The sequence below is a fragment of the Scaptodrosophila lebanonensis genome, unplaced genomic scaffold (assembly GCF_003285725.1).
Source record: "Scaptodrosophila lebanonensis strain 11010-0011.00,11010-0021.00 unplaced genomic scaffold, SlebRS2 tig00000159-arrow-arrow-pilon, whole genome shotgun sequence".
In the NCBI taxonomy this organism is placed as follows: domain Eukaryota; kingdom Metazoa; phylum Arthropoda; class Insecta; order Diptera; family Drosophilidae; genus Scaptodrosophila; species Scaptodrosophila lebanonensis.
Window position 1 is genome coordinate 180 of NW_022060596.1, and position 16617 is coordinate 16796.

A 16617-nucleotide genomic window follows, 5' to 3' on the forward strand; every position below is an offset into this window, starting at 1 on the left:
AATAAAATCGATGCATTACTACTTCGTGGTGATTTATTCAACTACAATTGACGGCACTAGAGCGATTGTGTAAAACATCGATGATTTGGAATTGATTTACAATCCTAAAATGCAGTCGATCTATCGTTAAGTGCCATCGATTGTACTTCGATATATCGCGACACAAAATAGATGCATCGATTTATTTATTTTTCGGTATTTATGTGAAATTTATATTTATATTATATTTAACTCTTGAGTCTCCAACAAGATTCCGTTTGCTTTTAAATTTCTTTTAAAATGAATTTTTCGATGTTCACGCCTAAACATCGATGATCGCCCTCAAAAAAACATCGGAAGAAGTCGAGTACTGTTTATCCAAACATCGACGATGGCAAAAAAAATCGATGTTTTACAATTCTTTCAGTTTGTCGTCGGCTGTCTCATTGAACGGGTCGTTTTAGGAAGTGTTTTGCGTACAGAGAGAGAAAGAAAACACGTGGTCTTTGAAATGAGTGAAATTTCTCTTTTAGACCTGGATGAATACAGTCTGCTTCTCGTAATGAGCTATTTGAGTGACGAAAATCTTTACAAATTATCGCAAGTTTGCACGAGACTACGCCAAATGGTCAGGAGGTCGCAAAAAAAGCACAAGTATTTGAACACTTATAAGATCAGTGTTGAAGCATGTCTTGTGTCTATAGCTAGTTGTAGGGAATTATGTGTTCACCACGAGATGAACGCTCCCAATTATTCATTATTAGACATGCTTGTCGACAACATAGGACACATGACCAACCTAAAGAAGTTAGAGTTTGTAAAGATCCCCGATACCGACAAATGTGCTGCATCGTATAGCTCAATTATATACGCTGCTAGAAACTTACCGGATTTGAGAGTCTTGCGTATTGCTGGCAAGTAATATTTAAATTACTGTATTATATCTATTTGAAAATCCCATCGATAACATATGAGTTCATACTTATGTATGTACATATGTATGTGTGTGTATATTGGACTGTTTTGTCATTACAAAATCTTGTAACAATTTACAATATACAGATGTATATGTATAAGATGTTATGTATATATGTATATATGTCAATATATATGTATGTTCATGCTTGCATGCATACACACGTACATACATACAAATGTATGTATGAACGAGATGCGTTAAAGGGCAGTCGTGCAGTAAAGAATTGCTGAAAGTCGCGGATTAAATCAGTTCTATTGTAAACCCGCTTCATTGTCGTAGTATATAAGCAAGTATATACACACATACGCATGTTTATGTACATATGTATGTATATAATGCATACTTTTCTCCAAATACCAATTCTCAAATTATTTTTCAGGTGTTGATGGCACGGAGAACATCCGATTCTTAACACACCTTGAAACGTTTGAAACGACCTCAGGAATAGAAGCTGAAGATTTGATCGAATGCTGCAAATCAAATAAAAATCTTCAAGTTTTATCTTTATATGATATCTTTTTTGGACCCAAAACAAAATTGGATGGCATTGAAAAACATTGTCCTAATGTAGAACATCTGATAATACACATAAGTAACGCATACAAGTACACCCCTTTTGCCCGCTTACCAAAATTGAAAAATTTATGTATCACTGGACACCCAGGCCATATTTTACATTTTCTGCCAGAAATCAGATCTGAAAAACTAGCACAAATAGAAATGCTTGACCTCTGTGTTCCGTTTCTTGTTAAACTTCAATCCGCCAAAATCATTGCCAGAATGAAATCCCTAAAACATTTGACGTGTCGAATTGATGTCGGATCTTTGGAATTGATAAGTCAACTTACGGAGCTAAGAAAACTTCTGGTCGCCTTGGAAGGTGTCGTGGATAATATCATCATCATACAACTCTATAAAATAATACAAGCTAATCCGCAACTGGAATGTATGATGATAAAGAGAATTATTTTTCTTGATGTTAGTTTTATTCTTGAAGTGACTAAAATACTGCACTCTGTTAGAGATCTGAGTGTGCAAAAGCCGTTAAAATTGTTAATCGCATTTAAACTAAAACCGGCCGAAGTGAGTCAAAGAAATGATGTTTTGTTATCTTGTTTAAGAACTTATACCTTCTTTTCTCCTTTTTTATTTAGTTACAACAAATTGATTCAAAGTACATTGAATTAAATCAGACAAATGGTGTTCTTTTATATTAAGACGATGCTTTATGGTGACAATACGACATCGATATTTCCTAAATACAAAGTCTGCGAAGGGAATGTTTAGTTTTCATACCAATCCTTTGACTAGTACATTACCAAAATGTACTTTCCAATATTTTAAGTTTGTTGTTAAGAATGATAAGTTCACTTTTTATACATATACAAGTATATATGTACTCTATGTATAAATAATATCGATAAAGTACATTTAAGGCAAGGCCAATATTTGTAAACCCCTTAGGATGGCGATTTTTCAGTTTCATTACTTTTTGCAGAACATATGATTTGAAAATATAATACTTGTGAATCATTTTAAGTTGATAGACGATATTTAGACGATGCTTTATGGTCACAATACGACATCGATATTTCCTAAATACAAAGTCTGCGAAGGGAATGTGAATACGTATAATGAAGTTTTTTATTTTTTTTAGTTTTCATATCATTCCTTTGACCATTACCAAAATGTACTTTCCAATATTTTAAGTTTGTTGATAATGATAAGTTCACTACTTTTTATACAAGTACATATGTACTCTACATATAAATAATATCGATAAAGTACATTTAAGGCAAGGCCAATATTTGTAAAACCCTTAGAATGGCGATTTTTCAGTTTCATTACTTTTTGCAGAACATGTGATTTGAAAATATAATACTTGTGTATCATTTTAAGTTGATATGACCCTGTCTGTTATTATATCAAAAGATATAATTGATTAAAACAGGTATTCTCCAGTTCAAATGAAGCTATTTCTATTTTAATTTTATACTTATGATCGATTGATCGTTACGTTCATATGGTTCATATATCAGATGAAATGTACTAATACCACCCCTTATGTAAATAAATTAATAATTATGTATAATATTATTGAATATTGGTTTTTCGGATTTTCGATCTTGCTTACTTACTTAAAAATAAATAAATGTTAAAATAAAATATAAATATAATTAGATCTATGAGAAAAACATGTATTTGAATGCTTCAGAAAAAAATTTGACTTGTGTTTCTTTTAATTCTGTTTTTGTTTCGCGTCGAAAAATGAACATTACAGTTTCCCTCAAACTCTGCATCTGCGGGCGGTTCAGCAGTCGCAGCACTTGTCAAACTGTTAAGCTTAATCAGGCAATGTTAACAGCGAGCTCTAAACTCGCCTTCCAGCAGTGCATGTCAAACCCGAACTGCAGTCAATTGCTTATCATAGCAGTTCCCCTTAACATTTTGATCTTACTCGTAAGCAGAGCTGAAGCTGCATGGCTTAATCAAGCCATGTTAAGGGCAATGCTAAATGTAAAAACTTCAGTTACTCTCAAACTTTCCCAACAGATCGAATGATCAGTGAAGCCTAAACGAACTATAGAAATATTAGTGTATTCGGCAGCTACATGATATATGTGGCAAGGCACTATACATACAAACAACAAATTTGGACACGATATTGTAATAAGCAAACAAGTTTTTGGCCCAAAAATTAAATTTTGCACCGATCCTTCCTATGATAGCTATATGATATAGTGAGCCGATTTTAGTAAAACTTCGGGCACTGAAAAAAACTTTGTTTCTGCTATGGGCGCATATAAGTGCGCTTGCACGACTATATCTTTCTCTTTTGTATTTGGTTTGAAAAAAAACTAGTTATTAGGGATGAAAAATAAAAGTTTCAGTTACTTTGGTTTTTATTGTTTAATTTGTAGAAGTTGTACATAGGTAGTCATTATTTTCAAATATTAATTATTTTGTGTAAACGTACTGCTGTAGTTTTTGAGGCCCTTTACCACATGATTAAAATGTGTATTTTAATTTATTTGAAATGTCACACGATGCTCAGCACACAGAATGTTTTAAGCATATACTTGTATGTAAATACACATGCACATATATACTATACATATGTACATACACACGAGTATATGGATATATAAATCCTTGCTAAGCTGGACCGGATGCATGTTAGGGCGCCATATGACGCTTTTGATATGCAGCATGCAATTTACTGATTAATTTAAGCGTTCTACTAATGCATAAATTAATTTTAAATAACAGTTGCAGGCTAAATTATAACAGTGTTGCCCTCCAGGGGGTGGGGATGGAGGAGGTGTGCTGCTGAGTTGTTGATGTAGATGGAGTCAGGTTGCCTCAGGCAGCAGCAGCAGCAGCAACGGACGGTAGCAGCTGACAATCGCCTGGGCGGCGTATGGCAGATTTTCGACTAGGCTGGCCGCTAGCATACAGTGCGTATGATAAATGTGTTCCGCCCATACGCACGTCCACTCAGAGGCAGAGGGAGAATCGCATAATCAATATGTCAGTGCATTTAGCAAACGGACGAGCGGCGAGGCGGACAAACCCCTAAAATATACGTTAATTGTAATTGCATATCTCGATTTGCGCGCCCGTTTGTGGCTTTTTCGCTTCACCTCGTCCTGGTGTCAAACCAGTTAGTAACAGCATCAGCAGGATGGCTACCACAGGCACCATCAACAACAGCAAGAACAATAGCAGCAATGGTCATCCGTCTAGTCATTCATCTATCTAGTTAACTTGTCTCTGCCGTTTCCATCGAATTTGCATTGTTTTATTTATGTTTGCCATTACAAATGTTTGTCGCACACACACACACACACACACACGCACAAATATATACATAATCCTATATAGAGATTGTGCCTGACTTGCCAGTTTGCAATTGTTGTTGTTGTAGCTATTACGTATTATTGCTGCTGTGTTTTGTACATAGTACATATAGGCCTTTATCTGCGTGCTAATTGTGTTGGAATTGCAAATAGATTGATGTTTTTGGCTCGATAGTAGATTATACTTGTACTTATTGCTTGGTGCCTGGCATGTGTGCGTGTTTGTGTGACTGAAAATGGACTGAAAATTAAACAAAATTATGAAATATTAAGACGATTATGCAATGAAAAGGACAGCCTTTATTATTGAATTGCTATAATTATTTAACAAGGCAATAAGAGCTTATGGAGTTCATTGAGAATCTGAACTACTCACCTTTTCAATACCATAGTGGTGGGCGCATATTATTTTTTTCAAGTCAAAATTGTTTTGCAATGCAAAATCTGCAGTGACAGATATTTCAATAGAAATGGAATCGGAATTTCTTTATTGACTGTCCAATATTGAATTTTTAGATACGAGAAAACGTTGCAACAGTTAGCCGTAAGGTTAGCCGTAAATAGGAAAATTTTGCTGTTTATTAAACACACTGTTATGTTTATGACACTAATTCTTATTTTGTGTATTTTAGCTCAATATCATTTTGAATTTGGTGTTATCTAGTTGGTCAACTATAAGTATCTTATATTACAGATTATAAACTGTCTAAAATGGCTGAATTCAATAAATCGTGGCTACAAAATAATGTAAATTTTTTTAATATCAATTTATTCGTTATGACAATTACAAATTTTTTTTTTTTTTATAAAATAAAATAAAACTTAAACAACAATTATTATTTTATTAGTTATTATTGTTATTAAAACTTAAAATGAATCATTAATTTTTGAGAGAATGAATAGGAAATACAATTTTTAAAACGTGATGTTATCATCCTATAAAAAGGATATTGGTAAATTCCTCGATTTCTCAAAGTTACTATAAGTGAATGATTTTTTCGTTTAAAAAAAAATCATTATTTGCGGTCCCTGGCACACACACAGTGTACGATTACTCAACTACTATCTATTCGAATGTCAATAAATTCTGACGGGATGTCAAGAAAAGATTTACCCATTAATATGTGGCACTACCAAAAAATAGCCTGCTCCTGTTAATTTCGAGTCACTTCAATTTGATGTCTGAATAAGCGGTGTCAACCAATTATGGATTCTGACACGTGATTACCTTTGCACAATGCTGATTAATGCTCTTGTTGTGCCTTATAAGTAATTTTAAAATGAAGGCATCTTTACATGTTCACTAAATTGCGAATAATTATGGCGAACAAAACAGCTTAATACTAGTAGTAAGGCTTTATAAAATATGTATGGCTCGAACGCAATGTTGGACAAGAGTTTTCACAAATTCTCAACCCTCTTCAAATATTTTACAGATGTTTCATCATCCCATCTCAAATTAAAAATTAAATGAAATCTGTCATGTTGCCGAACAAATTCTTTAGACCTGGCTTAATGATGTCAAGATTTCTGTACTAATATCAATTCTGTCGTCTGTCAGCTTCGGGTTAAATGTCATGTTACTTCGATATACATTTTAAAAAGTTTCGTAAAGATTTGCTATTTGCACATTTTAATAAATTACTTACCTACATACTTGTATGTATATAGTATGTTTTGTTCGAATGCTTTAAATGTTGTGTGGCAAGGTGAAGTAATATTGCTCAGTAATATAATTAATATGTACTCGCATGCTTAGTTCAAGTATTCGAAACAGCAACCAATTTAAATAACATGCTTCTAAATGCTTCGAGCGAATAGAGTTAAGAGAAATTTGATTTAAAACAAAAGTTGCCTTCATTCTCAGCATGATGCCTAATACAACAAAAATAAACAGTTTGTGACTTGATTAACAGATTAACAATGCAAGTGTGTTTAAAAAAGTTTATATTCTTCTTCTATTATTCCATCAGGGATATTCAAACGTTTTTTGAAGAAAATATTACTTGTAGATGGCTGGCTACAATCCAGCTCAAGGAATGACAAGGAATGGGTTTCATTTTCGTTGAAATTTGATATTAGGAATTTTTCAATAAATAGTGCTTAAGACAGCAACCATATTTATCTTATTATAATCCAATTAACAAACTGTTAAATCGTGAATTGGTTTTTAATCTAAAACAATTGAAGCTTGCTTCGCTAGGAAAATACATATACTTGCTAATTTTATTAGTGAACTAGGTCTCTCTTACTCACTCATACTAAAAAAATGAATTCAGTCTCGTTAAAACTAGCACAAGCACACTGCTGTTATCCAATGCTGTAGTATTGAGATTAGATTTTCAATCACACAATGCCTTTATTTGTCTGTTTAAGTTTTCAGACAGCACAGCACTGTGTGGGCTTTCAAGCTGGGTTCAATTTCGATCTATTGTGCTAATTAACTGCAAATTGCTTTTCATATCATAGATTGACACCAATGCAAGTGGCAATTACTGCATATGACTGAACCAAAAGCCGCAGTAATGGTAAGAGCAACAACAGCAACCAATCGTTGACAGTCTCTAACAATTGCCACAGGCAAAGGGCGTTAAGTATTCGTTTCGTTAGGTTTCTATGGCAATTTCAAATTAAAATCAAATCAAATTTGTGGCACCAAGCACATTTTTTTAAACTGTCAAATGCCAATGCGGCAACAAAAACTGTCCCAAATAGTCATCTAACTATGAAACGCCAGGCTCCAGTCCGGCCACAGCTTTGGGGTTTTATCCAATGCCGATTGATACGGGATGCGGCAGGCGCCCCCCATTTAGTTTAATTCGGATTGGTTTGGGACGATTATATTCGATTCGATTCGAATCGATTTGCCTGTTGCTGTTGCGGTTGCACAAAGAAATTTTCAATTAAATCTAATGAAATGTGATTGCAGGTTGCTCTTGTAGGCACCCCCCGCGTTATATTTGTTGTTTTCAGTGTCAGTGATGCGCGATGTTGTTGTTACGAGTATTTTTATTGTTGTTGTTGTTGTTGTTGCCATTGCCATTGCTATAGCTGTTGGTCATTTTGCATGCGAATTGGTCGATGCAGCATTTGCAGTTAATGCCACTTAATTAATAACGACACTGTTTTATTTGTTGCCACTTTTCATTTGTTTAATGATATATCAATTTTTTCTTTTATTGTATTCTGCCCATTTTAATGTTTGCATGTTTTATTTGGTTCTCTGTTCTGTTTTTAAATGGGTTTTATTGCAAATGTAATTTATTGTTGATTATCGCATTTGGCGGGCACTTAAGCGCTTAAGTGAAAAAATGTGAAAACAAATAAATGCATTGAGCTGAGTTGAATTGTGTTGAGTTGACTGAAGTGCTAGCGAGGCCTGATTGAAACAGCCAGTGATCAAATGGCCCAGTTGTAATAAAAGGCTTAGTGCGAAAAATAATTGTTCATTTCATTGCGACTGCGACTGGGACTGCCACGACATGTGGTTGTGTGTGTGTTTGTTTCGCCTGTAAGCAGATTTGACTGAAATACAATTAACGTGTTCACGATGTCCTTAGAGAGAAACGAAAAGTATGCTCTCTTCTATTAAATTACTATATATTTCAATACATATTTATATGCATGCGATGATAAACAGACAACACATTAAAAAGTAGCAGCAAAGAAAGCCATATAATGAAAACAGTGTTAATGAAACACTATTCACGAAGATGTTGAGTCAAGAAAGTTAGAAAGTTCAAAGCCTCTGATGCTACGCGTTTCTACTCTCAACCACTAGTCCTGCATAATTACTATTGGTTTCTTGCATTTGAATTTCTTAGCATTGGTTTCACATAATACATGATTTAGGAGCAATAGAATTTTAAGAAAGAATTTTTGGAGCTGATTGGATCACATGTTATTCTTACAAAATAAAATGCCATTTTAAGGTAATATTAAATATCGCAATAATTCTTATTTATAGTAAACATTGACTTAATTTATTTAGCAAGGGGCTCAAACATATATGTATAAGCTATATGTATGCATATACTTGTATAACTATCGCGTAAACTCTTATTTAAGTGCTCACTTATGGCTCGGCTCTTTCTTTCTTATTGCGGATTCCAAACAAATGGCTAACTAATGATTGACAGCTCTCAATTCGACCACAATTAAAAAAGCCTTGGCACCCAACACACACGCCTCACACGTACTCACAAATCCGGCGTAAAGCCCGTGCCAGTCAAATGAAATGCCACTGCACAATATAAACTTGCATAGAACACACATTTTTATGAATAGAAATTGTTAGCACAATAACACATTCACACATTCCCATTCGCACACTCATACACTCATTCATATGGGGAGACAGCAGATAGACACACATGCATAATGCCTAATAATCCGCATATTGTAATATCTGTATTATATAGCAGCGCCAGCTACAGACTACCGAGCGGCATTTGCAACTATGCATGAATGTCATTATTGGCAGGCCATACTCTGCACTTCCAACGTCCCGTTCGGGGCATCGAGGCAGCCCCAATTCCAGCCACCCTCGCGCTTGAGCCAGCGGGCCACCCTCTGCCCCCAACTATGGCCAACGCATATGTAAATATTGTATAAAAATTGCAGCTTAATCACGCCGAGAAGCAGAACTAAAGACCGGGACAGCATGAGAGAAGGAGCTTGTGAATGCCGGCAGCCAAAATACGAGCAGGCGGTTTCAAAGTGCCGTGTGAGTGTCGTACACTCGAAATAAAAAAGTATACGTCACAATGTGGACGTCAGCACCGGTCCCTTTGCAAAGGCAGCGCCACACCAGTAGGACATCGACACAAAACAGAATTACGAAAAAATATTGCCTCGTCTTTCGTTGCCCTGTGTTCGTCGTCAAGTAACAATAACAAATATTAGACAAGTCTCGCTACTTTGTTCTCTCTAAAACAAACTCGTATAGAATAAGGCATCTTTGTGCAAAATTTGGTGTCTCTATCTCTTATAGTCTCTGAGATCCAGGTGTTCATACGGACGGACAGACAGACAGACAGGGCTAGATCGACTCGTCTCGTCATGCTGATCAAGAATATATATACTTTGTGGGGTCTGCCACGCCTCCTTCTGCCTGTTAAATTTTTCAGCTCCCGCAAACCTAATATACATACTTCTGTACATTTCATGTACAGAGTATAAAAAGTGCAACATATAAAATGGTAAGAATATAGTATTTATACATATAAATGTTATACATGAAATGAAATAAATTTACAATTTCAGAATTGCTTGAAAATCTATTGTGCAGGAGGAAAAAATTTCAAATAAATAATTAATATGAATGTTAATATTTGTACATATTTGTTTAAGATATTATGTAATTAATATGTATACAATAAACCGAATTATAATGAATTTATGTATTGATTTATCTGTCTGGCAGAGCTATACCCAAATGGGGTAGTCACGGACCAGTCCATTGGGTAGTCCACTCGTTATAAAAAGGGACGGGTCCATTTGCCAGTCCGATGTTGACGAGACGGGGACAATTGTCCGCTTCCTTTGACATCGTGTGTAAAAACGAAGGGAGACATGGCATGAGTGCGGACTGGTGCTGGTGCGATGCGGACTGGTATACTCACCGGTTTTGGACCGGTATGCCGTACTGCTGGGTCAGTTTTCATTTATTCAAAATTCGAAACATTTAAAGCCCTAGCTTAGTAATATAGTAGCTCGTTATAAAAGGATATCGCCATTCAGTGATATACAAGAATTGAAGTATTAAGATTTAGAAATCTATTTTTCCGAGTGTACGTATGTGAATGTGCTTGAGTATATTTGAGTGTGTGTGTGTGAATGTGTCGTTAGCTTAGACGCCTGCCTGCCTGGCTGCTATTGTCAGACAAGTGTCCGCTGTCGTGTTCGCCTTTGGCAGCGCTCCACGTGACCGCCGTGCTGCATTTGTTTGTATGCATGTGTATGTGTGTGTGTGTGTGTGTGCCTGTGTATGGGAGCAATACTTGTGTATGTGGTGGTGCTTTCGGTCGCGGCTGGCTTTTATGCCCGCAGATTTGGGTTAAAAGTAGCTTCCCTTGTGTATTTAATAGCATTCTGGTTTCTGTATTTTTTTTTTACAGCCTCGCTTTGCATGCAATTGTTATGTGCCACATGCATATATTCATACAAACATACAGTCATGCACGTGTGTGTGGTAAGTCCATATGTGTGTGTGTGTGTGTGTGTGTCTGTGCCGAGTATTCTGTGAGTGCGGCAGCTTTTCGGTTGTGCAACTTGGTCGAACAGCATTGAAAATGGGCCGCCATTAGGGTTTAAGTTTTGGTTTGAGATTCGAGTCGCAAGCGCAGCACTTTGCCTGAGCCTGATTGAATCTGGGTGTGTGTATGTGGGTGTGTAGGACTCATACGGGGGAGAAGTGATTGGCAAGACTCGGTGAATTGTTGTCGTTGGCGGAGGCAGCTGCATTTGCTGCACTTACCATTGGCGCCCCCAAACTTTATGAATTGCTGCCAATGCTTCCATCTTCCATCAATGTTCATTGCTGCTCGTATGCTACGAAATATGAACGTGCATGTTTCTAAAGGACTGGAAAGTCAAACCTAAAACGTTGCTTTTAGCTTCAACTTGTATCGGTTGGTAAACTCGTTATCATCAGCTTTCCGGTCTTATCCCAACTTGATTAAAACCTACGTGTGTGTTTTCTGGATGAATTTTTCAAAATTCAGTGCAAGTTCAAAATTGAAATTTTTATGAGTTCAACAAAGCAATTGAAACATGATAGCTAGTTGCTTCTAATTAACTAAGAAGCTGCTATTTCCAAGTTCTTCATTCTCCTTGTAAGACAAATGAAAAACATGAGATCTGGCAGCATGTCCCAAATAGAGTCGGCTTATCCGATCCATATAAATATTGTAATATTGTTAGGCATGACAAAAACTAAATTTTTCAGTAAGTATCTGGTGTTCTAAATCTTCAACATTACTTACAGTCAGTCCCACAGAGAGCTCGTTAAATTGTCTACTTATCGTGTAAAGTAATAACTAGAAAAGGAATTGGAAGAATTTTAGACAGCACATGAAGGCAACCCCGAAGTGTAATTTCTCCAGTTTTTTCCATTCACTTGTCAAGTATATACAAATACAACTGACCTCAAGATAATATTGATGAGATGACTCATAACAGTATAATTGTATGTCTGTGAGGTTTACATGTTTCTTCCTCGCACAAAATCGTTTACGTGTTTTGAAAAATATAACACTAATTGAGTTATTTATAATATATGTTTATGAGTATGCTGTTTTGTTTACAACACACAATGGGAGTTAAGCATCTGATTTGGAGTCAGATCCTTGGTAATGGAGAACTTAGCGCCATCGCGCCTCATTTTGCACATAAGAGCACACAGATTCTTGGCATCATCAATGCCGGAGTGTAAGCGTCCCAATAATGGGAGTCCAACATGGGTGAGGGCATCGGTGAAGCTAGATGGCCGGTAGCTGTAGTAGTTCCTATAGATGGCACGGGCATCGATCCACTGATCGAAATAGGATGGCTTCTGCATGTCCTTGCGAATGCACTCCTTGGACAAGCAGATGCCAAAGTCCCAATCTGTCCAGGTAACGAGGGCACAATTACCCACAACGTTCTCCCTGCGCATCTTCGGAAGACACAAGTTCCTTGCGCCCAGCTCCCTACGCAGCCATTCATGGAACATCATAAGAGCAACCTTGAGCAACACCCCATTGTCAACGGTATGCTGTTGTATGCCCGTCAACTGAGTACAGTAGCTGCTGAGCTTTGGCGACTCCACCGGCATCACATATTTGTGGAACTCGGCCTCGATCATCCCAGTCTTCATGTTCATGAGAACCGCTGGAAATTCAATAATCTCCGACATGCGGTACTGCGGGGCTGGTTGGTTCTCCCAGCAGGTAGCCTCAAAGTCAACCGAAATAAGATAAGAAAATGGCTGCATTGCTAGCTTCTTGGATATCCTGGACTTGAATTTTATGTACATATTTCTCCTCTCTTTTTTATTTTTATTTTTTTCTGCGCTTACCTGTGAGTGTGCTCAATCCTTAAAAAATATTTTCTAGAATTTGATCTGATTCTGACGAATGCTAGTCTGTGAATGATGTCTCTATGCTAAATAATACAACAAACTAAGATATTGAAATTAAAGGAAAAGCCGCTTATGTGCTTCGAAAATGTATTCAAATCAAAAACAAGGTGGCACCACCTGAAAGCAGACCCTTTCATATCCTTATAGGATTCGATGTTCTTTTCGTAGCCCCCTGCTTACCGTCTTTTACTGATAAGCGATGTCTAATATTTTTTCAGCTCTTAGCGTTCTTTCCCACCTTTGATGCGGTGCTCATGCAATGAAATATCGAATGCCAAGATTCAGATTATGATCGTCAGAGTGTGGAAGTCAAATCGAAAATCTAAAACTAGTTGCTTTGAATATTGATATCATGAAAGCTTTCTTCCTTTAAATTATTTGAAGATAATCCCAATATTCATTTATTTATGAACTGACTGTGTGATTCACCATTCCGTTGTTCCTCGCAAGTCTCTGGAGGTGGAGATCTGTATAGTTTAGAAGAAAAAGCCACTAGAGCTCGCTAATAAGTACCTGCCAGTCAATTCTCTATACCCTGTACCCAAGTCAAAGCAGAAACAACAGCTGCGGGCAGAGCTTGTGCAGAGATACTTTGATGCCAACAGCTTTTTTTCCTAATTTGCCTATCATTATGAAACTTAACATACAAGCACATAAGCACTGAAGAGGTGTAATTGCCGAATTTAAAATAAAAATTTCAAGAATTACGGGTAATCGCAAATAGCGAGGGAGAATCTGGATACCAAGTTTGGTTATTCTAGCTCTTGCACTTTCTGCGATTCTTGCGTTCATACAAACGGACGGACAGGCGGACATGTCTCGGCTTGTCACCTTGATGAAGAATATATGTATATACCTTGTAAGGCCTGCCTCGCCTCCTTCTGTAAGTTTCATACATTCGCCCATCCTAAGGTAATATTGTAAACTTTTAAATACGATTTGAAATTTGGGGGTCTTCTGAATTAGTATTGTAATTATTTTTTTACAAATAATTTGCTATGCTCAAAACATTGAGCCCAGGATGTCACCGACAGATATAAGTGCATCATCACAAATACCCAGTATATCAATAATGCACGTAAGTTTCTTCCTGGGCCTCCTTGTGGGTTTATTTTTGGGGCGCTTTGTTGCTGGCCTTGGGAACAACTCGCATTTGTCAAGGCCGGCTCTTATTTCTTCGATTTCGGCGATGTCGATTTCATCAGAGGATTTAGCACCTTTACAGCGTTTCTTGTAACCACAGCCCTCAACTTCATCCGTTGAACTGCATAAAAAGTTGTAGTCTTTATGTACACCCCATAAACAATTCTTTCCGGCACGCTTTGCAGCTTCATAAGTAAGTTGGCATTTATATCTGCTGCAACCGTAGACACAGTACATCAGCTGGACAATCTTACCCTCTTGAGTGTATCTGGCAATTGCACAGCCGACTGCGTCGTTGTATCCAAATATCAGTTGAAGAAAATGTCCAATTTCCTTTCTGCCATTCGTAAATTAAATATAAAGATACGAGTTAATAGTTTTCTTCTCTCACTTACCCCTTCTGCCCCCTACCAGTACCTAAACTATCGATAGTGGTGTACCTATACTGATAATACCATGCCCTAATTTGTGCACGTATAATTTTTACTTCGTCTTGCTCCCCAGTAAATATGTTGTACGCCGAGTTATAGCCAGGGTGCGAATATTTGTCGGTTGCAAGGCACTTGTTGACGTCTTCGAGGGAGCAGCGCTTTACCAAAACCTCAGCTATAAAGGCCAGCTCTGGATTCCACTTCAGAGCCAACATATACCCTGCGGGAGGTAATCCGTGCAGCTTTCCGCTGCCAACAAGGCTTCGATACGCATTATGTTCTTTCAAAATCAGTTTCTTGGTGCTGCCCGTTATGGCCACCAAATACGGATCATCACCACATTCATCCCAATTCCAATCCTGTACATAACAATTACGGCCATCATTAAGAATATATAATAAAACTAAACAGGAACAACTTACTTGATTTCCGCAAGCCAAGTGCTTCAAACCATCCTTGCACAGCTTTTTATTGCAAAAGTCTGTTTTCTGCGATTCTCCCTGTGCCAACACCAAAACCAGAATAGTGAACAGTCGCTCCATTAACTACTGCTGTCACAATTTTTATGACTACATCTGAAGATTTGAATGGGGTCTCTGTTTTTTCGATAATAATCCAAGACGAATCGAACGAAACAATTCGTTATACATAGCTGCCAATTCGCAACACTATGTATTATTTTATTACAGCATTCCTATGGTGATTGATATATGATCCAAATAGTTAATAGTTTGTAAAAACGTATTTAAATAATTTCAGAATGAAGCGCTCCAATTTTCAGTACAACGTGGAATGGATTCAGTATAGACAGGAAAGCCCGCTCTAGAAATTCGAATGTACTTTTGTAATATTCGAGGTCTGTTCAAAAGAAAAGGTGAATGTTCAATTTTGAATTTTCGCAGGCTGTGTACATTCGATTATCGATATTTTTTCTCGTTATATTGCTACACATATGTTTATCATATCTTGGCATTATCAGCCAATTTAGATCAGTAGTTTATTGTTGACAACTGAAGAGGTAAATCACATTTTTGTGTGTACAAGTATTACGGTTTTTTAATTTTGAAAAAAAAAAATGTCTCAACCACCGTATTCAAAAGATTTGGCTCCTTGCGACTTTTTCCTATTCCCAAAACTGAAGAGAGCAATGAAAGGAAAGCGTTTCGCCACAATTGATGAGATAAAGTGAGAATCGAAGAACGAACCGAAAATCGCATTTCAGAATGCTGCGAGGATTGGAAGAAGCGCTGGCATAAGTGCATTATATCTAAGGGGGATTTCTTTAAAGGGAACAAAATGGATATTGATTAATATAAATAAATGCTTTTCAAAAAAAAAAAATCAAAATTCACCTTTTCTTTTGAAGAGACCTTATAAGTGCCGGGGGAACAGATGTCGACGAATTTTATGAACATTTTCCTTTGTCAAAAGTACTCTGGAATTTTAGATTTAAATGTATGCAGGGAATAAACAAGAGTCGAGCAAACCCCATAGTGCCGTACTATGCCACCCAAGTGGTCAGTTTGTAGTTATAGCACAAAATGTGTGAAAACCTTAATCGAAATTTTGGACGATTTTCGTTATTTAAAGTGTTGGTCCTATTTTTCCCTGAGTATGGAAATGAAGACATCTCCTTTGGAGAAGTATTGAACAAATCAGTTGCTCTTTTATTTAAAAATTGCCTTCAAGAGAGATATCCTCTTTATGATAGCTCGATAAATTGTTTTGTTTGTTTTTTTTTTTTTTTTGTAATGTATTGTTTAGGCGATGGGGAATTTAAATAATATATTTACAATTCAGTGATTCAGTAATTTACATTGCGCAAGGCCAAAGCAAAGTTGCTGCAGGCCTGCAAGGCGTTTCAAAATTCAGCTAGCATATGTGGTTGGGTAATAATTTCTGTAGTATATAGTATAATGCTGTCCTTGGACTTATCTACAAAGTTGCTAGTTGGTTTGTTCCTGTTGTTGTTGTTGTTGTTGTGCAAAAACATACAAACGTGCCCATATTCGTACTGTATGTAAGTATATTCGTAAAGCGTTGCAACTCATTGTAAATAACAAATTAAACTACAGCGCATTTGACTTTGACTTGTTATGCACA

General features: G+C 36.6%; 3 protein-coding genes across 5 annotated transcripts; 1 reads left to right on the plus strand and 2 right to left on the minus strand.

Moving 5' to 3' along the window:
- Positions 1-1736: 1736 nt before the first annotated feature.
- LOC115629628 lies at positions 1737-2235 on the plus strand. Its single transcript, XM_030526129.1, has 2 exons — positions 1737-2041; positions 2113-2235. The coding sequence occupies exons 1-2, from the start codon at positions 1739-1741 to the stop codon at positions 2173-2175; spliced, it is 366 nt and encodes a 121-aa protein (XP_030381989.1). The 5' UTR covers positions 1737-1738; the 3' UTR covers positions 2176-2235.
- A 9849-nt stretch (positions 2236-12084) lies between these two features.
- On the minus strand, positions 12085-12935 carry LOC115629613 (ERI1 exoribonuclease 2-like). 2 transcript variants are annotated; one of them, XM_030526110.1, is made up of 2 exons: positions 12878-12935; positions 12085-12812 (listed from the first exon to the last, which is right to left on the minus strand). In XM_030526110.1, exon 2 carries the CDS (start codon positions 12791-12793, stop codon positions 12122-12124), a length of 672 nt encoding a protein of 223 aa, XP_030381970.1. In that variant the 5' UTR covers positions 12794-12812; positions 12878-12935; the 3' UTR covers positions 12085-12121. The 2 variants fall into 2 exon arrangements, with proteins under 2 accessions (XP_030381970.1, XP_030381969.1); XM_030526109.1 differs by having other exon boundaries at positions 12085-12817; positions 12878-12933.
- Positions 12936-13873: 938 nt separating this feature from the next.
- Positions 13874-15070, minus strand: LOC115629609 (scoloptoxin SSD976-like). 2 transcript variants are annotated; one of them, XM_030526106.1, is made up of 4 exons: positions 14937-15070; positions 14479-14873; positions 14338-14420; positions 13972-14204 (listed from the first exon to the last, which is right to left on the minus strand). In XM_030526106.1, exons 1-4 carry the CDS (start codon positions 15054-15056, stop codon positions 14110-14112), a joined length of 693 nt encoding a protein of 230 aa, XP_030381966.1. In that variant the 5' UTR covers positions 15057-15070; the 3' UTR covers positions 13972-14109. The 2 variants fall into 2 exon arrangements, with proteins under 2 accessions (XP_030381965.1, XP_030381966.1); XM_030526105.1 differs by having other exon boundaries at positions 13874-14420.
- Between the last annotated feature and the right edge of the window lie 1547 nt (positions 15071-16617).